General features: G+C 47.6%; 1 protein-coding gene and 1 long non-coding RNA gene across 4 annotated transcripts in view; one reads left to right on the forward strand and one right to left on the reverse strand.

Annotated features, from left to right (window-relative positions):
- The window catches only part of PDE6D (phosphodiesterase 6D), a 34,058-nt gene extending 16,457 nt beyond the window's left edge, over positions 1-17,601 (forward strand). Inside the window, exons 2-6 of one of the 3 annotated variants that reach the window (XM_064666106.1) lie at positions 7,427-7,528; positions 10,297-10,385; positions 13,554-13,679; positions 14,494-14,599; positions 16,976-17,601. In XM_064666106.1, coding sequence (XP_064522176.1) covers positions 7,512-7,528; positions 10,297-10,385; positions 13,554-13,679; positions 14,494-14,599; positions 16,976-17,057 — 420 coding nt within the window. In that variant the 5' untranslated portion in view covers positions 7,427-7,511 and the 3' untranslated portion in view covers positions 17,058-17,601. Of the gene's footprint in view, positions 1-7,426; positions 7,529-9,570; positions 9,606-10,296; positions 10,386-13,553; positions 13,680-14,493; positions 14,600-16,975 lie in introns of those variants that run through there. The other 2 variants (XM_064666107.1, XM_064666105.1) reach the window with 2 other exon arrangements.
- On the reverse strand, positions 11,084-11,977 carry LOC135419574 (uncharacterized). Its single transcript, XR_010433046.1, has 2 exons — positions 11,913-11,977; positions 11,084-11,601 (listed from the first exon to the last, which is right to left on the reverse strand). It is a non-coding gene; the product is annotated as an uncharacterized LOC135419574 (long non-coding RNA).
- Positions 17,602-26,770: the final 9,169 nt, after the last annotated feature.

A 26,770-nucleotide genomic window follows, 5' to 3' on the forward strand; every position in this document is an offset into this window, starting at 1 on the left:
CTTTTGCAAAATTATTGCTGCAGTTCCCAGAGCTGGCAATTTTGAGGACAGTTTGAACACATGAAATGTATTCTGTTTCCACTCACTCACTGGGCTCCCCTTCACACCCAGTGAAATGCTGTGGAAGGAAACCGTGTATATTAGAGGATGTTAGAAACCTTGTGTCAGGGGCATCACTAATTTTTCAAGTGGTGGAGATTTTTTAACTAAGGTGGCTACTTGCTTTAAATGGGCAAAGAAACAACCTGTGTTATTAAGTGCGACCCATACATAGACTTCATTGAAGCACTTTGAGCTCAAAATATACTTGAGTGTCCAGACTTGAAAAGGAAGAGGGAATGAAGCATTTTCACAGGAACTCTGGTTGAAGTAGTACGAACCAAGACAGGAACAAATGTGGTATTTTCCCCCATGACTTTCCTATTTTGTAGTTTTGGTGTTTTTATGTTATCTTAAAGAACAAGAATATTATTGATAAGTTTCAGAGGTTTAAACATTCTTCTAGCTTAGAACCATTTTGCTTCTATTGTCAGAGCTAATACAGCCATTTTGCTGTCCTGCTTTAAAACACCATTTTAGACACTAAAAAGTCCTTCTAATTCTGCAAGCAGTCCTCATTATTTCCTTCCTGCTCCCCACTTCCATTAGTAATGCTTGGCAGTGATTCAGAATCACCCTGCTTTTGAGACAAGGTGACTGAGAAACCACCAAAAGCAGGAGAAACACAGAGTGAAGGGAACCACTGGCACCCACCCCACAGCATGATTGCAGCAATCTGTGCTTCTGCAGTCACTCCAAGATACAGTAAGAGTTTCCATCAGCCAGGGAGCACAGTTCCTGGCTGCTTAAAGGGAGAAGCAGTTTGTCTGTTGAAGCACAAGTCTTGAAGCCAAACACCTCCTGAGACATCTTTCCTTTTCTCTCACTGATTCATTGTGTGGCTGTGGGTAAGTCTTCCTGCTTATTTCGCAGTGTCTACAATGGGCAGTTATTAAAAAGCTACTTTGAGAACACGATTTGAAGTTTTTGAAGCACAGTGTAATGCTAGGAATGGTTTAAGTTATTAATCACTGAGCTGTAGTGTATTGCTTATTCAGTGGGACATCCTGTCTCTAGTTAATTGATGGGTTTGCCTCCTGTCTGGGGTAGCCCAAGGCAGATGACAGTGTGAAGCTGTGCAAACGGGTAGCACAGTTCATGCAAAAGCCAAATCTCTCATCAATTTCCAATCTGCAGATCTGTGCTTAGAAGTACATGATATAGTAACACTTCTTATAAATTACATATTATTCTAAAATACATTGAACCTATAAATCAGTGGATTATCAGAAGTAGCCTTTGGAGCTCAGTAGGCTGGTGTGCTAGAGAGCTCTGTGAGGAGACACATGAAGTGAAGGAGAGAAAAAAGAAATTAAACATTAATGGGGAAAAAAGCACGTAGTCACAAGATAAGCAGTGGCAGTTGGAAGTCATTGAGGCTTTTTGTGTTGTCAGTTGCTTATTTTACCAGGGGGACACTTTCAGCCCGAAATATTGCTTGGAGTTCAGAGGATGGATAAACGGAACAGCGGGGGGACCTGCTGATGCTCAGCTTTGCCATTCTCAATAAACATCACTTTGCTCAATAGAGAAATTATTGCAGAGGCCTTCGAGGAACAAAGGCATCGACTGGCCCCAAGCAGTGCTGATAAAACTGCCTCTTTAGAGCCTTTTAGGTTTGCTTTTTCTCCACTTTTCACACAAGGCTACAGGTCATTCAAGTGAAACTATATGAAAATGCCATCTGAGCAGCCATGTTTATCCCATTTAAAAATTTGATCAAAGAAGTCTTTGTTCCTCTGCTCAGGTCTGTGCCCTGTCAGTATGGGGAAGTGTGAGGATCCTTTTAGACATGTAAAAAAAAAATCCAATCCTCCAGTGTTGCAAAAATGACATGAGATGAAGCCAAGCTTTCTTTTATAAGCAAGCCAATATAATGCATATTTTAAAACAACTGAATAATTGTATAAAATAAAGAGGCATATCAAGGTTTAAAATACCTAATTCCATTAAAACTAATTTTGTGACATGACTGTTGTGACATCCTGCATTTCAACTCTGTTAAAGAACAATAGGCCATAACAATTTACAGGGAGGTAAATTCCTCTGAGGGTTTCTGGTTGCAACCTTATCTATGAAAATGAAGTTATTCACCAGAACCCCTAGATTATTTCCATGAAAATCCCTCTAGTTCACTTTTTGCTGAGAACCTTGAAATTTTACCATAATAATGTTCATCTGTGATTAAATGATTGAATATTCCGAAGTAGTTAAGACAAAATTGTTTCAATCACTGAATCACTTTCAGCATTCACTTGCAGAGAGGAAAATTGATGTGCTAAAATTAAAAAGTGTACAAACTTATTCCAAATTGGTTTGGGGGTTAAAGAATTTAACTTAATTTTAAGCATTCTGGATGTGGCTCCTCAAGCTGTCCTGTAACCTGTCTCACCTTTTGATACAGATGAGGCATCTTCTATAAGGAGGTTACAGTGGGTTATGTTTCAATTGTATTTTCAGTTTCCCTTGTATATGTGCTGTGTCTATTAGCTTTCTCCTTAGTTAGATTTAGTTTTGTTCTTTCCACTGAGCTACAGGCAACCCATTTTAAAATTGTGTTCTGATAAAGCCCTATGGATTTTAAAGGTCACATTCTTTTCCTGGATGAATACATCATTCCCATTGATTCACCTGCTGTTACTGCAGACTCAGAGTATTACTGATGACATTAATTATGTTAATATTCAAAGGGCTCTTAGCACGAGCTCAGGCTTTTCTAACATGCTAATTTTTGAGATCCATTTAAAAATGCTGGGGAGACAGGGAGGAGTTGGCTGTTATTGCTTTGGAAAAGAGAATATCATTTTCTCTGTGCAGTTCACGGTTCTGAGATGGTCCTGCAAGCAATGATGAGTTTTTCTAAGTTATTGATTGTTTTACTACCTAGGTTGTAAACCAATCTCCAGATGCAATCTTATGTTGTTTTTCCTGCTAAGGCATTGGTATAAAGGAATTCTGTCAAGGCTATTCAGAGAAGCCAAAGAAAAGCCTAAAAAACACAGGCAGCAGAAAGCAGCATAAAACCACTTGCTTCAGCTTGCTTTTATTTGGCACTATTTGGCACAAAATGGTTCTAGAAACCATTTTAACATCTATTTCTAGAGGAAACAAAGCATTTTCTAATGGTAGCAAACAAAGCACTTCCACAGATCTGGCACGGATCAGTTTGCTCCCCCTGACAGGAACCCATCCCATAAGCTAGTGATTTGTGTGTAGATTTGATTTGGAGCTTATTCCCACTTTAGTGTTGTATTCATTGCAACATGAATGCATTCAAATGCATTTTGGGATTTACTTTAAATTTTGTTGTTAGTGATCTCAAATTTTAGGGTTTGTGGGGGTTTTTTTAGAGCTTAGAAGTGGTTAGTCTTTTTGGGTTGTGCTTAGTTCCCAGAGAAGTGCCTGGCATGTGCTCTGGAAGCCTTGTCTTGTGGCCTTTGCTGGATGTCAGAGTAACAGGGCAATTTCCTCATCTGCTGCAGGCAGGAGCTGTTCAGGAGTGTCACATGTTGCTTTTGTCTGAAAAAATCAAAGGTTGCTTGCAAATGCCTAAATTGGTTCCTAATACTCAGCAGTGACAAAAATTGCTGGAATTTCTAAGAGTTAAGCTTTTACAACACTAGACTCATCTGGACAGAGATATAAGCCTTGAAGCAATAGTGTCTACATCCCTTGTTCAACTGTTTGCAAACTACTGTAATTTATTCTTTTTTTACCTTTTCCCCTCCTGATGACCCTTAGCTCCATCTACAGTTACGGACATTAGGTCTGTAACTCCTTCCTTCAAAATGTACATCCATTTGTTTCTTGCTCCTTTCGTTTGAGGAAGAGAGGAGAAGTTGGTGAAATGGAAGCCTGGCTTAGTTTGCAGTATTGCAAAGCACATTCTCCCACCCTACCTGCCCATGCCAGACGCTTCTTCCAGATTCTAGGAGCTCTCCATCTTTATTGATTTTTACAAAAAGTACCTGCTTTTGTTAAGACTACTATAGCTGTCACCAATTCTGGTTTAAATATGTAAGATTTTGAGATATTTTGCTCTGAATATTTACAGACAGTTAACTGACAACAGTGAAAATTAAATGTAAACTAACTTAAAGCAAACTCGGTGTCTTATTTTGTTACCCGATGTCACCAGGATGCTATAGAATAGTGTATTAACTGTTCACTTTGATGAAAATAGTGAATAGCATCATTTTCTATTACAGTTAAGGTAAGATTGACATGGTATGCAGTAACTTGTTGACTGTCTTTCCAAATACGGGCCAAGAGCAGCCTTATCCAGGACTGTCTGATGGATGTCAGCTGAAAATGTGTTGTGGTGATACCAGATCTTTGTAGACAGATCTGCACACAAAGGTGTAAGGCAGAAAGTATAAAGGGAAGTTCGAAGTATACAAGTGTATGATATTGTGTTGATCTTTTTGCTGTGATGCTGTAGCTGTTAAATATATCCTTCTGATTACATAATTTGCTGTGAAATGACTTTGTTGGTTGCTGAGGATTTTTGCTGCATTTTGTCATGTGGTTTGCATTAATCTGTGGATCTCCCTGGCTTCTGTTGCAGAGCAATTTGTTCTGTGCAGGAGACTTTAAAAGCAAGCTCTTTTACAGCAAGTACAGGAGTGTCAGGAGTGCTTTGAAGGGATAATTGGCTTCCTTCCATTTGAGGATTTAATAGAGCACCTTTCCAGTCCCCAGCACCTCCCATCATTTGGAGAAGCACAGTAACCCATATCTTGTGCATCACTCCAGGAAAGCTGGTTTATAATAGAGGAGTTTTTTAAAAGCTCTGCTTTTGTAAGAGCTGTCATAGCATGTTTTCTGTCTAATCTGGAACTCAAGAGAGTGTGCTGCTGTCTGAAAGCAGGGAAAGTTGACAGTGCTATACCCAAAGGCTCCAGTAATGTTTGAGGAATAGCTTCCAGTTGGAGTGTTTGCTTTGGTATTTCTGTTACTACACAGAATGAATGGATGCTCATTCAGTAGATAGGATTTTGCGCTGAATTTCGTGCTTAGGCTGGGAGGACAGTTTCCTTTTCTCTTAACACACTGCCAGCATGTGTGCTGGTGGTTTATTAAACACCAAACAGCAGCATTTCTCTTGAGTGTGAACAGAGTGAATTCAAGAGCCTGATCGAGCAAAATGTCTGTGCATATGCTTAAATTTAAGCACACAATTAGGAGTTCTGTGGAAGAGGGATTTGGGAGTTGTAATAAAAAGTGAGATTAGAGATTGGAAAGATTAGAGGATGAATGGCATGAGTGGAGGAGAAGCATAAGGCCATTTGGGTGGTCTACTTAGTAATCCTGTAGTTTGGTAGTTATTTTGGGTAATTTATGTTGGTCCTTACTCCTCAGACTGGATTTAAACAACTGAGATGCAAATATTCCTTTGGGAAAATATGTCTGATATAAATATGACCCCTGAAGGTTGCTCTTTACTTACCTGCTCACCCATGTCGTGACCGCCCGGTTGTGTCTGCTTTTCATGACCGGCAGTGTAAAATCAGGACTGAAAGTTGATCAGTCCAGGTCAGAGGCTTTTTTGGGTCTTCAGCAGAGATGTAAGTCTGAATTGGTCAGGGCTTTCAGCTCCACTTTCTTTCTGTCATTTGTCCCATAGGACAAGTCTCTTAATGTTGGATTTCATGTTGAAAAAAAAAAAAAGCTGGCAAAGATCATGAAAGACCTTCTTTCTGGGAGGAGATATGACTATTAGGCTTCATTTTATTATGAATGATAAGAGTGCAGCAGTTCCTAAGGTTTTAGAATGGTGTAGGCAGCAAGGAATAAAAGGAAAAATGGATCATTTTAACGAAAGAAATGACACCTACTGTTTGCTGCAGCCTGGGATATTCAAGAAGTGCTAAACATTACACCATATCAGTAACAGTCAAGGATATTGAGGCAAAACTTCTTTTAACTTTATACTACTTCAGTGATTACTTTTGTTTGTACTCTTTCTTCCTTCAAGGTTATTCTTAATTACAAGTGTGGTAATACAAGGGAATCTTTTGCAATGCTAAAGCACTAAAAGATAAGGATGTACATTTTGATTTGTTTGAACAAAGTGATCTCTGTGACAGATACAAAAAAGAAAGAATTTCTGTTCTGACATCAGAGGTATTCAAGACAGCAAAATTTGGACTTAGAAATGCACAAACCATTTCCCTTCATCAGGCTAAGCAAAGTAGGTCTGTGAGGAAGCTAATTCATGTTGTGTATATAAAGCAAGTCGAATTCCAGCTACTACAAAGCTTTTATGTAAGACTTTGCTGACCCAATAGGTGGTGGAATATAAATAGATCAACAGAACACCCTTCCTTCTGCTGTTCTGCCTAATCCTTTCTTGCCTTCAGGATTGAAGAGCATTTGATCTATTGAGTCTTAAATCAGACATTGTTTCCAAAATAACCACCAAAACCACCAAAATCCAGGTGAATGAAAATGTAATAGTGTAAGAGTGTTCTTGTGACTGAGAGTGATAAACTGAATTAGAAGTACTCTATTGTCCTTCCTTTCCCCCCCCCCACATACTAACAAAGCTGTAACTGCCTGGCTTTCTACTTGCTCTTCTTAGCTACGCCTGCCAGGTGGCTTGACATGAGCCTCTTCAAAAAGAGTAATTGTATTAAACCAATATTAATTTACTTTCTCCTTTTCAACAATGCCTAAAATGCCCTCTTCATCCTGCCTGCAGATCTCCAGTGCTGCTCAGGAATGGAGCACTCTTTATTTTTAGTAACAATATCTCTCATGCTGAGGTGGAAGAATCTTAAACCAATTAAACACATTAGAAGATAACAGTGTGTGTGGGTTTGGTTCAAGATCTCCATTTTCCTCACTCGGGGGTATGTCCTAGTAGCAGCCTTTCTATCCAAGATGACAGAAATAGTGTGATAAGCTGCTAACTAGGTAAGCAGTACAGCTGCTGCTTTGTCAGGTATTCCCTTGTCAAGAAATCACTTGTGATGGGTTCTGCCTCTTTTTAATCCCATTACAGTTAAGTTTGATAAATTATCTCAGTTTTGACTTAGGATTTTTTTCAGATACCTGTGTCTTTTTAAACATAGATTATTTTTTTTTTAAAAAAGAATTAACCTCTTGTACATGAAGTGGTTTTTTCCAATAGAAGAAGATTGTGTGTGTGTGCTTTTAACACCTAATGATTTGTTCTTCCCTTTTAATAAAGCTCAGTTACTGGAAAAAAAACTTGTTAACTGGCTCGAGTATTCTGATCCCTTAAAATATGTCTGGGTCCACATGTTTCAGTTTTGTGTATACACTCTGATTAGCAGGTTGATTTCATTTTTTTCATTTGCAGAAGTTGGAAAAGCACGTCCTGAACCATCACATGCACCTGACAAGGCCAGAAAGCCTTTGGCTGACACCAAACCTGTATTCATTTGATGTGGAATTTACACAGGTTGGCCCTATTCAGATTGTTTCAATACAAGATATTTTCTAGGAACTGTGGCATGCATTGCTGCATGCATAAGGCAGGCTCTCATCAGGAGGGTATAGCCTTGAGCTTTTTATTTACTCTTCATCTTTAATTTGACAGAATACAAAGCATGGGGCAGGCTGTCCTGCATGGATTTACTTTTTACAGTGGAACATCAATACAAAATAAAGCCAGAAAGCACTTTATGGAAGTGTAACACCCCAAATGTTAACATGTCTAGCATTGTTCAGTACGGCAGCGTAAGTTGTATCACCTTTCTTGGTCTGGATTGAGAGTCAAATCCTGATAGGGAGAAGTGACAGAGGTCAGCAGTCTACAGTAGTGTTTTCTCTCTCCAGAAATAGTAGGTCACTAACACTTTATAACTGTGGATTTCAAGTAAGGATAATAATTAAGCTGTCAGGCTACTTCTCTGTCAAGGGCACTCCTAATATAATACTTTTGAAAATGGTAAATGTGATTTCAGGGTGCTCCAAAAATTGATAAGGGAAGAGGGACAGGAAGGCAAGGCAATTCATGTCAAGGAAAAAGGAATAGTCCATTAGTTAGAGTACTGATACAGCAATTGGGAGGCTGGATCAGTTCCTGTGCAGAGCTGGGTTTGCTGTTCTGGTTAGTGCTTCATCTCCAGCTCAGAGGAACTTGTCTGCTGCCCAGTTTGGCACTACACAGCCAATGGCCAAACCTGTGAGCTCATAACTCCCACTGGTATTGATAGTGAACAAATTCAAGTATATACTTGTGAGGATCATTTTTTAGAGGTAGCAGGTTTTTGATACTCAAGTGCCCAATTTGCTAAATTACTGTACAGCTAATAGTGAAGAGTGTTTGCATCACGGAGTGTCGTGAAGATAAACGAGTTTGTCACTGAGATGCTCACATTGTCTCATTTGTTATTTTCCCCTCGTACATGGCATTTGATAGATGGCACACTGCTTTCTATGCAAATAGTTTCACCCTGGCTAGTTTGTATGTTTGTCCACAGGAAGATGTATGGAAAAATGGTGGATTTTTTTGGACATTTTAAATTATGGTTGGGGCAGTTCCATCCTGCAGGTTGTGTTGGCTGAGGACTTTGGGTTTTCCAGCCAGCATCATGTGAAGTGCCCAGCCCTGCTGCAGGTTCTTCTTGCCATTCTGCTACTCATTTTCTCTCTCTGACTTGCGTGCCAGCCCCCATCTCCCTTGGGTTGCTAGCTGGGGAGAGAGCTCCACTTTCCAGCTTTCTGTCAGGATATGGAGGATGATGCTTTTTGTCTTCTCCCCCTTTCATTTTTGCCTTAATCCCAGAAAAAGTGTTATGTGTCTTAGAACAGGCCTAGAAGGACATGAGCAGGCTGCCCCATGCTCCCTCTTCCCATGCTCCAAGTTGTTGCTAAGTTATGTGTAAACAGACCCTGTGCACACATTCCCTCCTGTCCTTTCAGTGGGACATGGAAAGTCTGGCCAGCCCTCAGGAAGGGAAAGAATCTTCACATCTGTGTGAAGCGACCATTTTCCCTTCCTTCCTCCACACATGTAATTTTAAAACAAATGTTGCCCTGTAATGCAAAATTTGCTAAAGCATCTGTTTCTTCCCAGGAGCTCTGGAAAAATGTGATCAATGTGACGAGTTTGTCTGTGTGGAAACTGGGTGTGTTAGAGGATGAGTTCAGCATGCAAATTTCTGACAGCTCCTATTTATACCCACGTCAAGGTCCATATTGTCCCTCTGCTGCTTCTCTGCCTCCCCACTCAGTCCCTTGAGCAGTTGGTCCAGGAAGTACTGAGTACAAGGGGTGTGCTGCCATAAACCAGCCCAAGGGAACTCCTGGAAAGGCACTGGTTTGTGTGGGCTCATCTCAGAGATCCTACTCCGGTCAGTCTCTGGTGTTTACACTGGTGAATCCCCGGAGCCTCCCTGGTGAGCTGTGGAGCAGGAGGGCAGGAGGCTTAAGGATGGGTCTGTCCCCATTCAGGATGGCATCAGGCAGGCATGCAGGATCCTTGTTCTGAGGTGTTGATGTCTGAATTATCCTATGGGAAAGACTTTTCAAAAGTGTGCTTAAGATCATTGTTAATTGTCCCTTTGGAAATACGAGAGTATTTCCTACTTGCCTGTAACTTTAATGACTAACTCACTGATTTGGGATTTTTAACAGCTGGCACAGCCTCACTTGCTGAGAGTGAAAAGAGAAGATCTCTCTCTGGTTAGCTCTCAGCAGCTGAAGAATTCCCATGAGCGGCAGTTACAAGGTCAATGACAATAGAACAACCTGTGATATTAATATTTTGTAGGCTAAGAAAACGAGCTTGATTGGATGTTACTCTTTTTATAACGTTTTGTAGGAAGCACTCCTTTTTCTAGCATTTTTCAAATGCTGGAGAACAACGATCGTTTGTGTAGAGTTATCTGTTATTGTTAGCAATGCTCTTGCTTCTCTGCAGCTCAGTGGCTCTGCCTTTATCCTCTAGAAGCAACAGAAAATGATAAATGAGATTAACAAGCTTCAGTCTGAAGTGAAAACTAAATCTGTGGCTATACAACTCTTGTTGAATTCATTCTGGTCAGGGGTTGGTTTGTTCATTCGTTTTCTAGGAAAAAGCATCTCTTTTCCTTGGCCTCCTGAGAATCAGAAAATGAGATTGAAACTCAGCTGGAGTAGCCTATTTCAGAGCTTAGCCAAGAATACTGCACGCAGCATTTAGGGGTGTAGATGGCTTGTTTTCCTTATTTGCTTCCCAATCAGAAATTGGATGAACCTTCGGGATGCAGAAACAGGGAAAATCCTCTGGCAAGGAACAGAAGATCTGTCTGTACCTGGAGTGGAGCATGAAGGTACTGTGTGACTTTATTGTGCATCTTGGGGCTGGGTGGTGCTGCATTTCTGGGTCACCTGAGGTATAAACATACCCCTACTCTGAAGGACAGATGTCATCTTTGGGCCAGTCATATCACCTCGCTGTGTCTCAGATTTTCCTCACATATTAAAAAGGAACCCTCATCTCCATCAGAGGAGCCTGGGGAATTAATTAAAACATACTCTGGCCTGAGATTAATGCCCATTGTACAAGGAATTGTTTAGACCTTATCTGGTGTGCAGTTCACTCATCCATCTAGAAGATGGATGACTGCAACCTGTAACAGATGCAGAGGAGAGCTATTAGTAGAAGCCACTGAAAAGATTATGGATGGGAGGATAGTCTTCCTTTGGAGAACAGAGGAAAGAAGCCATTCTTGTATGGCTTAGCAAGAAAAGAAAGCTGAGGTGGGTAGGTTATGTTTAATAAATAGGCTGAGAAAGGCGAGAGGCATCCAGCAAAGGGGGATAATCTGACTGTGAGTTAAAAGAAGGTGTAAGGAAATGCAGTTCTGGTACAGTCCTGCAACAGAACCAATGAGGGCAGTCAGAATAATTTTTTTAAAATGAAGACCATGTGTGTCTTAAAGTCATTATATAGTACTTTTGTGTGTGTGTATGTTTTGTGGCTATTCAGGACAAATCACAGGCTAAACATAGCAAAGAACCAAATATATAGCAGAGTGAATAAAATGTATTTCCTTTAAACAGAACTTCTGTTTGCTTTTTAAGTATGACTTCTATTTGATTTAAGTACAGATTTCTTTATAAAATGAACTCTTAAGTTTCAAATCATGATACTGTATTACTGCCTTAACTTACTATTACCACTTAGATGAAATAAAAACAATATTAATGTGGTATTGGAGTGCTGCCGAAGCCTTAACATTAAGCTGCCTTAAGTAGTGAAAATCACTGCCTGAGCACCTGAAACTGGAATTAATCATCTAAACCAGCTTTTGACAGCAGGAGCTTTTCCCGTCAACTCAATTCAGTGACAGGGCATTCAAAACTGGGAGGCAATTTGGGAGATGCAAATCTGTGAAGTTTAGTTTCTTCCAATATGCAGGCAGATCTTGGAGTAAGCTGCTGAGGTGTAGCACTTACAGAATCCCGTGTTGTTCCCAGTAACCACAGCCAGCTTTCATTCGTGAAATACAAATAGTCCTTTCATGGTTTAAGCAAAGTTGTAGTCTGAAATGTAAAATCAGTTTGGCTAAGATAGCTTGCTTTCTCATGTCTCAATATTTAAGGTAGCTTTATTAAACTATATGGAAACATAATGATATGGATATTTTAATTGAATTGCAGTTTCTAACTAAGTACAGTTGGACCCAAAATGATGTGCTTGATAAATAAGAAATGTATCATTTCTAATCTAATCAGCATAAAGCATCTGACTAAATGTATGTTAGCTATGTAAGTGCTTAAATAAATGTGCACATGTAGAATATCCTCAAGTTAACAAAAAGCAGTAGTAAATTTAGGATTAAGTCTATGCTTACCTGTATTCCAGCATGTCTTAAAATGGACCTAACTGATGAGAATCAAACTTCTTTCTTTCCTGTCTTTTTAATAGAAAAAAGGAGAAATAAAAGTAAAATGAGTTTTAAGTAAATAATTTCAGTTAAAATTTTCTGCTTAATGGTATAAATATAAATTAAAATCTCTTAAATAAGTTATTTAAAGACTACAGAGTGCTACTTGTATTCAAAGTAATCCTTTATTTTGTAGTTTTACAATATTAAAGCAGACACACTCAGCAATCTGCGTTGGGGATGAAAGAAATGTAATTACTAAATTGCAGAGTAGTTTTAATGAGCCATTTTACACTTAACTGCAGAAGGACATTTATCATAACAGACTGTAGTCTGTACTTGTGAGTAAAGGATGGTGCCATGCAGATTTCTATGCTGAAAAAAAAGAACCCTAAAAATAATTAGAGAGCTTTTACATTTAACACTCTTCCCTTACACTTTTAATTTCTTCTTTTATCTTTTTTTTTTCTAACCAACTGTGGGCTGTGTGCTTCTCCATGGGATAGGATGCTGCCTTACATTCCCTAACCCTCCAGCTCTTGAGATTGGTTTCATATCAAGGTCCTACTCCATTAAACTGCTCTACGTTAGATGGATTTGCCTGGGGTTTGGTAGACTCTTCTTTTTATTAAACACCAGCCTGCTCTCTCTTCATGGATGTTTTTATATGCTTTCCATTTAGGAACAGTTTGGCTCATAAAGCACATGCCAGCTGTATTCCCTCCCCTCTTTATTTCTAATAAATTTACGTGAAACATTCTCTAATATGCAGGAAGGATTATGCACAATCACACCACTGAAACACGACAGGCTTGGTAGGTTTTTACTATATTGACTCTCCACCATATTCTCCTGATTAGGACCTTTCAGCATATTAATCAGTGCTCCCAAGCTGTCCCTTCTCTTACTCCTCCACCTCTACAAGAAAATAATTTTGTGAAATATCTACAAGGTACAGTTTGCCACTTGGTGTCTCACCCACTGCAAGGGCCCAGAAACCTGGATTGCCAAATTGCTCTCTTAAACTCCCTAGTGTGGTCCCAGCTTTACAGCCTGAGTAGGTCTCAATGTGTCAGGAACAGGCATTTTGTGTACTTCTGCAGGACAACCTCCCAGAGCTCTGAGGTGGCTCAGGAAGTGCTGCTGGGCTGAGAAACACCCGTTTGTGGTTCTCTGGGGATGTACGGTGTGAAAGGGAAGGAGAAGTGGGAAGGGCTCACAGGTCTGGTGTGCTAAGCAGCCCTTTGGCTGCCTGTGATCTTCAACACACTTCCTAAAGTAAAAATTTAAGTTGCATCTCATATTTCAACTTGAAAAATTATGGGGTTTAGTAACAAACAACTGAACCAGGAGACTGAGAGATCAGTGTTGTATCCCTGGTTCTGTCCCAAGTTTAAAATTCCTGGCTCTGGGCAAGGTATTAACCTGTTTGCATCTTGGATTTCACTCTTGCAAATGTAAAAACAAAGTCCTTTGTGTTTGCATTTCTCCTGCTGCTATGATCTTGTACTAGCACTAATCATTATTTCAAAGTGCAGAAAAATAGTACCTGCAGCAGCTGGGTTTGTTTTATTGTGTCCAAATAATGCTTCTTTATCTGTTTCACAGCTCGAGTTCCTAAAAAAATCCTGAAATGCAAAGCAGTGTCTCGGGAGTTAAACTTTTCCTCAGCAGAACAAATGGAAAAATTCCGACTGGAACAGAAAGTTTATTTCAAAGGGCAGTGTCTAGAAGGTATGGATGTGCTCTGTGTGCTGCAGCACAGGGACTGACCCAGTGTGGTGGGGATTAGAGAAACTAAAATGGGTTGGACATGGTGATTTTAATTTTTCAGAGTAGACTGAAGCACTCATCTTGTCAGGACTAATGGGCCACAGTATTAGGGATTGCTTTTCATAAGTGTGTTAACACTTTGTTATGTAAGCAAAAAAGCTGGGTAATCATGCCTGAGGGCATAAATCCACCACAAGCTGCCTGAGGCAAGGAAACAGGTTATTTCAGAGTCCCCTATTACTGGAATTCCTGCCTCTTCCTCAGAGTGCTGGCCACTGCCAGGCTGGAGCCTCTGGTTTACCTGAGCTAAGGCAGTGCCACCACCTTTTTTTTGCCTCTGACTCCACGTCTGACTCCACGTCTGACCCCGCTGACTCTTAATCTGGGCTGGAGGAGGGGCAGATAAAACACTGATCCCTGTGTCTTCTGGGCAACCAGTTGCACACTTAATCTCACCTGGATCGGAGGGATGTCTGCAAGGGGAGGAGTGTGGTTTCCCTATTCCCAATTAGGTGTGATGAAATTTCCACTGAATGCTAAGGAAGTGGTGTGACCTAATCAGTACCATCAGCTATTCTAGACAGGGAGTATCTGCTCTAAGAGGAGGGCAGGGTTCAGTGCAGCTTAAACTGTACAAAGTAATTTAAATGTAAAATGTTGGCAGCACAGCAGGACAGTTTAGGGAGTTCCCCAGCCTGTTGGATGAAAAGCAAAAGGACCATTTGTGGATTTTATCGTCTCTCAAATGCCTCTGGATCTTCTTTTTACTTTGCAGAATGGTTCTTTGAATTCGGTTTTGTGATTCCTAACTCCACAAACACTTGGCAGTCCTTGATAGAGGCAGCACCTGAATCACAGATGATGCCAGCTAATGTTTTAACGTGAGTGCCTTGGCCTTGCAGAATCTGAGAGCAGGCAAAGCAAAAGCAGTGTGTGGCATTTCCTTGGGGGCCACAGTGGGAACGAGGAGAGGGAACTGCTACCAACTCTGAATCACCTCACGACTGTTAGTTGTTGAGAGATAAAAGAGGCTAAGCTAACCTCATTACCTTCCTTCCCATAGGTCCAATTTGCATTAATATAGTAGTAAAGGTTTGGAGAAAGTGGAACTGATCCTTTTTTAGAGTTGCTTAATTTTTTTGAAAGGGGAACCATGAAAGGATTTCAAAATGTTTTCCAGCTTAATACCCCTTACATCCAGGGTTAAAAATAACCCAGCAGATGTCTGGGCCATTTTCAAGTCAGCTATTGATCACTGACTCTTGTCCAAGATGGTTTTATTTGTGCAATATATCAGCTGTAGTAGCTCCTCTAGTATTTGTTTCATCACTGTACCATTCTGCTGAGCTTTGTGTCTCTAAATTGGCTTACACACCATGCATTTAGTCACACGGAGTTGTATCTGGGGCTAAAACACCCTTAACAGGTAGGAAACAGTCATTTTACAGGCACCTGTAGTAAGATTCACACACCTTCCTCAGGAAGGTCTGCTCCTGGCTGCTCTTCACACAAGGACTCCTGAGCAGGTCAGTGATCCCTCAGATGTGTCACAGGAACACATGCTGGGCATTGCCCTGAGTGTGAGCAGCAAGGCTCCAGCCTGGGTGGGATGATGGAAAAGGCTCCTGGAGGGAGGCCCCTGGGAAGGGTAACCACCCTCTCTGCAGTGCTAGATGGGTGCTGGCAGGCACACAGGGAGCACGCTGCCAGCAGAGACAGAAGGGTTTGGGAATCCCGCTGCCAACAAGAGGCAGACTGGGAGCAGCAGGCTCACTGCAAGGTCACTGTGTCCTCTGGAAGACCTCCCTCTCCAGCATTTTCCCTCTGGCTCCCTGTCTGGAGGAAAGCCAGTTGCATAGAGAAGGCACCAGGATGGGAACTACCATCACTGATTTCCACTCCCAGCACATTCCAAAGAGAGGGTGGACTCAGGGGAGCATCAGTGTTCCAACAGTGCTCCTGGCACAGCCTGCTCAGAACCTCAGAGGTGCTGCACACCTCAGCTCCCAGAGCTGGTGGCTGTCAGTCAGTACAGGAGGAGCCAGATTTGGGAGTCAGAATAAAGAAACAAGCACACCTGACAAGTTGGTTTTGATCATCTCAGGAAATCAAGACATCCTCAGGACTGGGAATCAAGAGAGTCCAGTTCTCAAGTGACCTTGAGGATTTTCCCATGTCCCATTCTTTCCCTGAAGTATGTCCACTTGTAGTGGGCAGCCAAGATCTCTCTTCTATTCAATGGAGGTGTCCTAAAGTAATTTTTGAGGCTTTTCACTAGAACCCCCAGCCCAAAGAAATCCAAAGGGAAATTTGTGGCCCTAAGAAATCAGCCTTTTTCAGCTGCCAGGACATGGAGAGCCCCTCACTTTCTGGTATTCCCAAAGACCTCATGTTTCTCTCAGTGTTCCCATAGCAGGAGACAATGGAGATGTGATACTTGGTGCTAATCAAGGCACTGCACCAAGAGTTCCCAGGATGACTGACTATCAGATTGAGAACATTCCCTGACATTTGAGTTCCAGCACGATCCATACCACGCAAAATCCTTACACTCAGCAGGTGCAGCTTTCCCAGTGTTATACCAAGAGCCACAGTAGAGGTGGAGCTGCTGCTTTGGTGTTCAAGAGCCAGGTTATTTAGACATGGTCAGATCACACTGCTCAGGTGTCCAGGTGTTGTAATGGTCTCAAAAGTTCTTACTTTTGTCTACCAAGGTCTCCAAAGTCAGCAAGTTAAATCCTCAAAGCTTCTGTCACACCCAAATCCACATTTCCACTGCAGTTTGTATAAAATATGCTTGCATGTTTGTATTTAAGCACTTCTTGAGGGAAATGACATGTTAAATTGGGTGATGTAGCTTGCTCAGCACTAGAGGACAGAGATAGGGAATAAAAAAAGAATTCCGATTGGTTTTCACAATTCCTGCAGGAGAGAGGGGCCTTGAAGGTGCTGGGACTGCTAGTTTATTTTTAGCAACAGGAGTGAGCAGAAGTTTGCTGTCTGAGCACTCTGCAGCCTGAGCAGTACTGTGCCCAGAGAGGGGATGATGGGGGAGGGATGGATGGAGGGAACATTCCACATAGGAATGTGCTTGGGAGATCCTTCAGTCCTGACTGACCTGGGACACGGTGCTCGCTGCACTGTTGTGGGGTGGGTAAGGTGTGAGCCCAGGCTTGTGGGAACGTGGAGAGGAGCAGCTGTTGTCCACTGTCTGTGTCCTTCTAACGCCTCTCCTTTCTCCTCCTTTCCTCCCGCAGTGGTAATGTTATTATAGAAACCAAATTCTATGATGACGATCTTCTCGTAAGCACTTCCAGAGTGAGACTTTTCTACGTTTGAGATGGGGCTTTTTGGAGATGTTTTAGTTTTCCTCCATGCAGTTCTTGGTGCAGAACCCCCCGACTATCCAGTGGAAGACACTCCTGTAGGCGGTGACCCTGGGGACCAGCTCAACGTGGGTTGTGACCTTTGCCCATCAGTTATTTTGCTTTCTCCTCTGACAAGACCAGACCAAACCCTCAGAGACGGGGCCATCTGCTCAGAGATGCCCTGGGGAAGAGAGGCTGTCTCTGAACACGGGCAAACGATGGTCATGCAGAACCTATACTGTAAATTATGTTAGTTTCATCCTTTCTACTTTTCTGGACCCTGGTATAATCTCCCATTTCCACTCACACCAAACTCTCAATGCTTTTCTTTTGGGATTAAGTTAACCTTTTCATTTTTCTCATGTTGTAGGTTTTTATCCTTTTGCTGGATTTCTGTGTAACTGGTCCACACATCCTCTTACCTTGAACTTGTAAAATAGACTGTGATATCACCTAATGTAATTAAAACAAATTTCTCAATTAAAACATTCCTACCGTCCAAAGAAGGGAAGAAATGTTAGTTCTGTGTGTTTTCCTTTCTGTTACAAAAATGCTTCTCAGTGGGCACAAGCTCCCATCACTCAAGCCAGCGGCACAGGGCTTTCCACAGTCCTGCCTCTTCCATACCCCCCATATCCTGGTTAAATTTCTCTTCCTCCAGCTGGCCATGTTGGAAAGGTGTCCTGACTGCTCTGACCAAGGCTTCTCCTTGGCCTCCCCTCTGTCTGTTAATCCCTCGTGGCATTTTGTCCCTTTGTCACCAGTTTTCAAGCAGCACCACACACTGTTCTGCTGTTTGAAGTGCCTGGGGACACTCAAAGCCCTCTGGAAAACCTGTGTTCCCCTGAGGTCACCAGCATCAGTCCCGTGCTGGGCTGAGCTCCCTGGAGCTCCGCTGGGGCTGCAGTTGATGACACCAACAATCCCCACGTGTGTGAGGCTTTAATGACACAGCAGCAGTTTTGCTGTGACAGATTCCTCCAGCCCTGCTTTCCTCTGTCATTTGTAACCAGCTCTAGCACATGGACATCGTGGGAAGGGGCATCTCCAGCTTCTGCTCCTAAACATCCAGACAGCTCTATGATCCCTCAACACCTTGGTCAGCCTGTCCTGTGGCTGGGCTCGAGTTTCTCGGGAGTCACAGGGACATAAAAGGCATCATTTCAGACCCTGGATTCAGACCCTGGGTGTAGTTGGGAGGGATACAGTGTAAATATTTTTTAGGGGGATTGAAGCTGGACCACTAATTCTCACTAGCCACTGTAGCAGCTTTCTCTTGAGCCTCACAGGATCTCAGCCTGTGGCACTCACAGGGCAGGGTCTTGGCAGCAGCATGAACCATCCTGGGCCAGCCTTCAAACAAAGACATCAACTGAAACTGCACCCAGCATGAATGACACCCAGTGAGGGTGGTACCTCAGTCAGAGGAGGGACAAAAGGTATCCAAACAGGAAAAATTAAAAAGGTTGAGGGTCTTGAGAGCAGGTGCCTCTGTGTGTTCTAGGGCAGATGCATGGGAGATTCCAGCAGAGACAGGGAGCAGGCATCTCCTGCCAGGCTCAGCTACAACCAGGACCCAGAACAAAGGGACAGATGTTCCCAGTGGGACTAAGTCTAACCTGGGTGCCTGTTCTAAGGGCCTGTTGTATCCTGGGCTGTGTCCAAAGCAGCATGACCAGCTGGTCAAGGGAGATGATTCTGCCCCTGTTGGAAGGGGGTACAGAGGAGGCCACAAAAATGATCAGAGGGGAGGAACAGCTCTCCTGTGAAGACAGACTGAGAGCTGGGATTGTTCAGTCTGGAGAAGGCTCCAGAGAGACTTTTTTGTAGCCTTCCAGTACTTGAAGGGGGCCCATAAGAAAGATGGGGACAGACTTTTTAGCAGGGCCCGTAGCAATACGACAAGGGGTGGCGGCTTTAAAGGAGGGCCAATTTATACTAGATATAAGGCAGACATTTTTTACAATGAAAGTGATGAAACACTAGAACAGGTTGCCCCATCAGTACCTCACTGGTTGGAGATGTCCCAGCTCATGGCAGGGGGGTTGGACTAAGTGACCTTTAAAGGTCCCTTCCCACCCAAACTATTCTATGAAACAAGCTTGGAACTCCCACACCCGCTTGACCTCCCCGACGCCTGCGGGACGTCCTCCCTGCGGGGCCTCTGGAGGCTCCGCGGGGCTTTAAGAGACCACCGACGAGGGGTCAGCAGACCTGGGATAGGGCTCTGGAGGGACGCGGGCCCTGAAACGGCCTTGGGGGACCTCCGGAGCCCCTTCCCGCCCGGCCGCGCCCGCCCTGCCCGAACTGCCCCAGTTTGCCCAGTTCGCCCAGTTGGAGCTGGCGGGCCCCTCTGCGGCGGGTCACTGCCGCCCTCCAGTGGCTTCGTGGGAAATAGCTGGGAGCAGCTCACCCGCTCCTGGTCCTGGACCAGCCTCCAGTCCCCCAGTGCCGGGATCAGCCTCCCTGGCAGAATCGGTGGAGCAAACGGCAGGACCGGGGGAGATCAGGGGCCCGGAGCCAGCCAGCAGAAAGGCCCCGGTAGGGCAGAGGGGACAGTGGGGTCTGACCAGACACCACCCAAAACCCAGGCAAAGGGCCCTGCTGTGCTCAGAACAGGAGCCTGTGCTTGGCCCAGGCAGCTGCAGGTCCCCTCCCTGTGGGGCTGACAGGATTTGGGAGCCCTGGGAGAAGGAGCAGCAGACACGGTCAACGTGGCTCTGGGGCAGCAAAGGTGCCAGCAAAGGGAAAAGTGGGGCCAGAAAGTACAAGAGCAGACCAGGAGGTCAGGGGTGCAGGTGTCACCACTGCCACCACCCATCCGTGTCCCTGGGGTGGTTCTGGCTGTGACACAAGGGCAGCCCCATCTCACCCTCTGTGCAAAGGTTGAGGGTGAGAAGTGGGTTTGGGGACCAACACAGCAATTCCCCCTTTTATTTACCAAAAAAGTTCCCACCCGGAATTTCACAGCCTTGGCATGGAAACTTCCTCCAGCCTGTTCCACATGCAGGGCTCTGCACAGGGGGAGGGCTGTATTGCAGGAGAGGGGCAATTTTTGAGGGTAGGACCTGGCTGGGCCACGAGGAGCCTCTCACTACACAGGGCCTTGCCCAAAGTCCAGCCCCTTACAAAAACCCTGGCTCACCTGGAGCTGCTGCCTCCCGGCGCTTGCTGGAGCCATCGGCATCTGGCCGAACAAGCAGCGCTTAGGAGAGGAACCGGCCGGATTCGGCAGCAGCCGCTGAATCCCGGCCGGCAGCCGCGGCTTTCCCCGGCTCATTGTTCACAGCCGGGGTGTTCTGGCCTCAGCAGCTCCCATGGCAGGCACCAGAGCCTTCCCACGCACAGGGCATTTGTTCCTGCGAGAGCCCCGGGGCAGGGAATGTGCTCAGAGGCTGCTCCCTGCCAGCCGGACAGCCCCACGTCGGGAGGGCTGTGAGCCCCACTGGCAGCCTGTGGAAACCTGGCAGAGAGGGGCAGGGCGGCACTGCAAAGCCTGGGCACCCAGTTAGAGGCCACAGAGACACACCGGGAAGTGAAGGGAGCTGTGCACAGCCCAGGTGCTGGCACAGAGAGATTGGGGATAAAGCTGCATCTTCATCGCCCTCCAACCACGTCTTCACCCGGGAGCCCTCCAAGCTGGGCTGTAGCACAGCTGCTGAGTAAAAGCGAGAGAGGAGGGTGATGCACAAAACTCTTTTGGCTTCAGGGGAGCTCTCTGCACGGTTTTGGGTCCATCACACCATAAGGTTCCCTGAAACACAGGCATGGCTGCAAGGCAGGACCCTGCTCCCGCGTGCATGGTGCTCTTGCCTGCAATGAGGGTGACTGGAACAGGGCTCTCACACCCTCTGCCCATGGCCAGCACCCCTTCAGGGCGTCACCTACCTCGGCTGCTGTGGGAGCCCTCAGCTGCCTGACTGCCTGGCAAAGCCGACTGGGGCTCCCGCTGGCACGTGCCCCAGATCTGCCCTGCCCAATAAAGCTCAGGCGGGGAAGCAGAGCCGTCCTAACGTGGTTAATTAGCTGATTCATGAAAGGTGCTGCCGAACAAAAGGCGCACAAACAGCCCAGGGCCGCGTTACGTTCGGTGTCTGCTTTGCTACTCTTACCTTCCTGCGGGCGCCGGCGGCGCGGGCAGAGCGTGGCAGCGGACACAGCGTGGTGGCCACGGGCAGCCTGAGGGGTCAGCACCATCTCGCCCCACCTCACCCGGCTCCACTGTCCCCCAGCAGCACAGGAGGGCTGGGAAGGTTTGAGTCCCTCCACCTCTTTTGTGGGGCACAGATCCCACCCCTCGGTTACCATGACCGTGCAGGCAGAGCACCAGCCAGGCAATGAACTGCCCAGAAGGGGGATTTTGGGGCTGCCCCCAAGGAGAGGAGGGCAGCTGAGGTAGAGACAGGACTCAAAAGGCCCTTTTTCAGTCCAAGCTGCCCAATTCCTCCTGCCCTAGGGAGCCTCTGTCCACCAGCTCCTCAGTGCCACAGGACCTGGGTGTGATCCCTGTTGAGGATCAGCAGCTGCCTCACCCGACTGCATATCTGACACCCACATCCACAGCAGTGCTCTGGGAGTGGGACCAGCCATCGCCACAGCCCCGCTGGAAGAGCATTCAGTTCTTATGGCATCCAGCTCTGTGCCAAAGTCCTGCCTGCACCATCCTCCCCATACCAAAATCCTGCCTGCTCTCCAGGAACCCCAGTGCCAGGCGGGGTAAGGAGTGTGGCAGACACCCAGGAGGGATGACAAGCTGAGAAGTGACAAGCTGGGGACACAGAGCAAGGGAAGGAGAGGACAGTGTAATGGTCCTGGTGTCCCCACAGTCAGGCTGGAGAGGTCTGACATTGCCTCAAGTGTGAAAAAGGGGGACAGTCACGAATTGTGGGAAGGGGTCCTGCTCACACCAGCTATGGAAAATGGGCACCAAGAAACAGCTGGGAATGCAGGAAGAAACCACAAGAGTGATGTGAAGACAAAGTGATGTGATGCAAAGGACATCACCTGGCTGATGGAAAAGCAAAAGTATTCCAAGGAGAGGGCAGAGGCCCAATTTCCATGGGAGGAGGTAGCAAAACCAGCAGCTGAGGCCAGATACATTTGGCTCAGGAACTGGGAACGTCTGCACCCCTTGATGTTTCCCAGAATCCTTGCAGGAAATTCCCTGGCACAGAGCAGGAGCACGGGGGAGGTAGTTCCGGCTGCCCCAGGCCAGCAGCCACGCTGTGCCGCCTGTTCATCCCCATCCCCAACAGCCTGGCTGGCTTCCCTGGCAGGTCGGCCTTGGCAGCAGGACCCAGGGACACGGGACAGCCATGGCCTGTCCCCACGGTGCTGCTGTGGCTCTCGGGGGGAGTGCTGGGCTTCCCCATCCCGCAGCACTAGATGGTGCTGCAAGACAGCGCTGGTGCCTGAGCTGCGCGGGCTGCACGGCGCGGGTGGCGAGCGGGAGGGCGCTGGTTGTGGTCACCGCCTCGGCCACCGAGGACCGTCCCCACACCAGGCAGGCTGGCGGGTCACCCGGGATGGGACGTACCACCAGCTGTACCCCAAGGGAGGAGCGGCCCTTGCGCTGGGCTGGACACACCAGCGCCGAGCCCTCGGGGATACCAGCGGGCACACGGCGAGCGCTGGGGCTGCTCCCACCGCGGGGTGAAGTGTCCCGGCAACTCCACGGGCGCCGGCACCTCCCCGTGCCTCATGCCTGCCTTCATCCTTCCGACCCTACCCTTGCCCAACTGGGGATGAACAAGTCCCTCGAGCCCAAGGCCACGGCAAACAGCCCAGTGGGGCTCCCCATGGCCAAACGCAGCTCCCAGCCATTACTGGGGAGCTGTGTGGGGCCCGCTCTGTGGAGGGCTCCCTGGTCACCTCATGGGGCAGCACAGGGTGCAAGGAGCACCAGCTTCAGCGCCTCTTTGGGGTCAGGTGCCTCATGCTCATCCCTTCCCACGGTAGAGTCCCGTGTCCCACTCCTGCCCACTTCTTACCTCCCAGGACATCACCCCAGAGCTGCAGCCTTGTCCCACAGTCCATCCCAGGGATGGAGCTTTGCACTGGGGGGATGTCCTCATGGAGGCAGCACATCCTCACCTTGGGGATGATAAACACGGCTGAGGGGGTTTGCCCTCAGGATAGGAAGCCAGTCCCTGCAGTTGTTGGGATTTGGCTTTGCACCCATCCCTGCAGGGTGGGTGCACCCCACGGCAGCTGCTCTGAGCCCTTGTGTGTCTTCAGGGCCTCACTTGGTGGCAGAGACAACTCTGGGCAGGATCCCCAGCTCCATGCAGGACCATACTCTCTGCCACTTCAGCTAGGAAATTGGGAGCTACATCCCTTCTCTGCCTGTGGATCCAGAGTCTGGCAGTGCCCGGGGAGCAGGTGCTTTTCACACACTGTGGGTCGTTGTCCTCCTCAATGTGGCTCAGGGGTCCCTGAGCATTCAGGTCTCCAGCTTTGGGCACAAGCTGCAGCACTCACACCTCCTGCCCTGAGCCCTGACAGAGGGGTGCTGGTTTCCAACTCCCTGAAGGAGCAGGGCCAGGAGCCTGTTCTGCCTGCAGCACAGGAGAGGAACCCAGGGAGATGCCCACAGAGCAAAGGCATCCCCGTGCCCAAAGCATGCTGGAGGACCTACACTCCCACCCAACACGCAGCTGGCACTCAGGAGAGGCACAGCCCCTCACCTTCAGGCCTCCCTCCCAGGCAGGAAAAACACATGCAAAGATCCCACCCCTGTGGATTTACAGCCCAATGTCTCTACTCCTGTGGAGACTCTAAGGGCTAATTGGGCTGAGCTTTCTTATCCCCCAGCTGCCTCCCTTGCCTTGTGCTTTCTTACAAAAGGAATGCAAGAGCCTCTTCAGGTCCCCATCTGCTCCGAAGGGCAGCACTCAACGCTTCCTCCCAGGTCTCTTCCTGGGCCACACGTAGCACAGCCAAGTGCAGAGTGGCCTCTGAGTCCACCACCCCTCCCTCTGGGGCTCCCCCAGCCAGCTGTGAACAGGAGGCACAGCCCTCGCTGGGGTAAGCAAAGCTGAGGGTCCCCCACAGCCCTTCCTCCTGATCTCCTGGTCTTTGGAGAAGATCAGCTCAGCCAGACAAATTAGAGCAGCATCAGCACAGGGCTCTGTGCAGGAGGAGCCCCAGACACCCCAGCTCTGCTCCCTCTCCGAGGCTCCCACCCGATAGTGGGGAAGGATTGGGGTGGTGGCCCCAAGCAGACCTGGCAGCAGGGATTAACCTCCATCTGGGTTTCAGAGCTCGGGGACCTCCACTGGGCTGAGGACTGCCAAGTCAGGGCCCAGGACCACGCCTGCCCTGGCTCACCGAGGGGGATGTGGCAGCCAAGGACAAGGAACTAGATGTCTTACATCTGCTCTTCAGCCTGGGCTGGGCTCTCCTGCCCACACCAGGCAGCTCTCAGGCCGTGCTCACTGACATCCCTGCTCCATTTAGGAGGCACATCTTTGTTATGTGGGTTGAGCCAAAACTGGCTGAGGACCCTGGGCTTCCGTAGCCTACCCTCGAGGGGTCTGCTCCACTGGGACACCTCACACCCTGAGCCAGGTGGCAATTGCTCTGCCAGAGGAGCAGCTCTTTGTGTCTATTTTCGACAGCAACCATCCAAAAGTGCTTCTGGGTTTGTGATCTTGAGGAGTCATGCCTGGAAGGCAGTTCCACTCATTAGACTCTTTAAGCCAATTGTTCGCCCAGACACTGTACCAGTAACACCAGCCTGTGTCTAGGTGCAGTCCAAGACCTGCATTCCCCACAGGCAGGTTCTTCACCAAGCCCCCGAGGTGCTCCAAATTTCATGAAGGTTTTCAAGATGCAACAAGAATTTTTGGATGAGGCTAACTGAAAGCTACAGGTGGTACAGGACAAGCTTGTGCTGATGCAACAGGTCCTAACCCACTACGGGCAGGTCAGGACTGGAGACAGGTCTGCTGGTCCAGGTTCAGTCCAAGTTGTCCTCAGGGCATGGGCTTAGCTCCACTGGTCTCGCTGGCTTTGACCTCTAGCAGCAGCTCCACTGGTGTGCTGAGTTTCAGGCCAACCATGTGGATGTTGCTTTCAGTTCACCTGGATGTTCAGCCACACATAGGTGGCTCCAGCTGAGGTCCAGCCACAGCAGAATCCTTGGGAAGGGCTGCCCTTGGCCAAAGAGGCCACCAGTGCACATCAGCACAGCCCAAGTCCCTCCAGGCTCATACGAGGCACCCTGCAGCTCTCCTGATGGTCACTTTTGGGAGCTACCTTGGCTACCTTCAGTGGCCAGCAGCCAGCTGGCACATCCTAGAGCAGCTTCAGCCATCTGCCTCCATGGCCTCCAGGACCAGCAGGATCAGCAGTCCAGGAGGAATTCGGATCCCTCACAATGCACGGTTTCTGCAGGCGAGGGGCAGCACAGGCAGCTCTTCTGTTCTTCTGGGCAGCACCTCACCACGCCTGAAGACACAGGAGGGCTCATGCTCTTCACCTCCAGTCCCATGGCATCAGCCCCCACAGGGCCCAGCTCTGGTTGCCAGGCAGTGGTTGGATCGTCTCCTGCACACCAGAGGCAGGTGGGACTCCCCAGGTCCCCCTGGGCAGCCCCTGGCATGAAGCCAGCTCACCAGGGAGACCATCTCCAAGATCCTCAGAGGTGCCTTCAGCTGGCACTGCAAGCCGTCTCCTGCTGCTCCTGATCCCTTGTCCCAAGACATCATCCAGGTGAGCATTCCCTGTAGCATTTTGAATTCACCCAGACGCCCTCTGTGGCATCGGGCACCAGATGAGACAAAGTGCCACACCCCAACCTGCATCTCCTCTGCAAGCCCCAGGCAGGAGGCTCTTCCAAAGGACCACCACCCTCCACTCCAGAATAACCAACCCCAAATGCAGGGCCCAGCACTGAGGGGCCTTTATAGCCCTTGGCAGGGTGTGGCCACCCCTGATTGGCCAGGACAGCCAGCAGGCAGTGGCTCTGGATTGGCTCGGAGCAGCACTCCTCATGCTGTGATTGGTGGGCTCTGTGCACAGGGAGCACATGAGCACAGACAAGTGGCAGCACGTGGTTGGCTGTGGAGGAGAGATGGGTGGCAGGACCTGATTGGCTGGGCCTGTGTGCTGCTTGACTGTGACTGGTGGAGGGAGGGACAGGTGGCAGTGTGGGATTGGCTGCCTGACAGTGCCCTGTGAGGGGGGGTGGCTGGGGCAGGACCCTGCAGTGCCTCATGCACTGAGCTGGGTCCGGACTCAGCCCCAGCAGTGGGACCAGCCCAGCCCCTCCCTGTGGAAGCACATCCGGGGGTCACAGGGTGGCAGGGCCTGCAAGACTCCCCCGGACTGAGCCACAAGGGGGTAGAAATTGAGCATAGAAACACCAGGGCAGATGGAGGTGAGGGACTGGGGTTTACCCTCTCCATCACCAGTGGCCACAGGGGGCTCACAGCAGCCGAGTGGGGACCAGGAGCTGTGGGGCTGAGGGACCCCTGTAACCTATCCTCTTCTCACCTCCAGCTGCTCCATGCCCTACCCATCATCAGCCTGTCTAGCTGCAAGGCCAGAGGCAGCCTGCAGTTTTACCCCACACCAAAGTGGACCCTACTATCCAATGCCCCCAGGTTTTGGGGGGCTACAGGGCATAGGACAGGTCTTGCTCTGCAATAGCAGCAGTAGGGCCACTGCTTCCCCAAAATC

Source organism: Pseudopipra pipra, chromosome 10, assembly GCF_036250125.1.
Source record: "Pseudopipra pipra isolate bDixPip1 chromosome 10, bDixPip1.hap1, whole genome shotgun sequence".
In the NCBI taxonomy this organism is placed as follows: domain Eukaryota; kingdom Metazoa; phylum Chordata; class Aves; order Passeriformes; family Pipridae; genus Pseudopipra; species Pseudopipra pipra.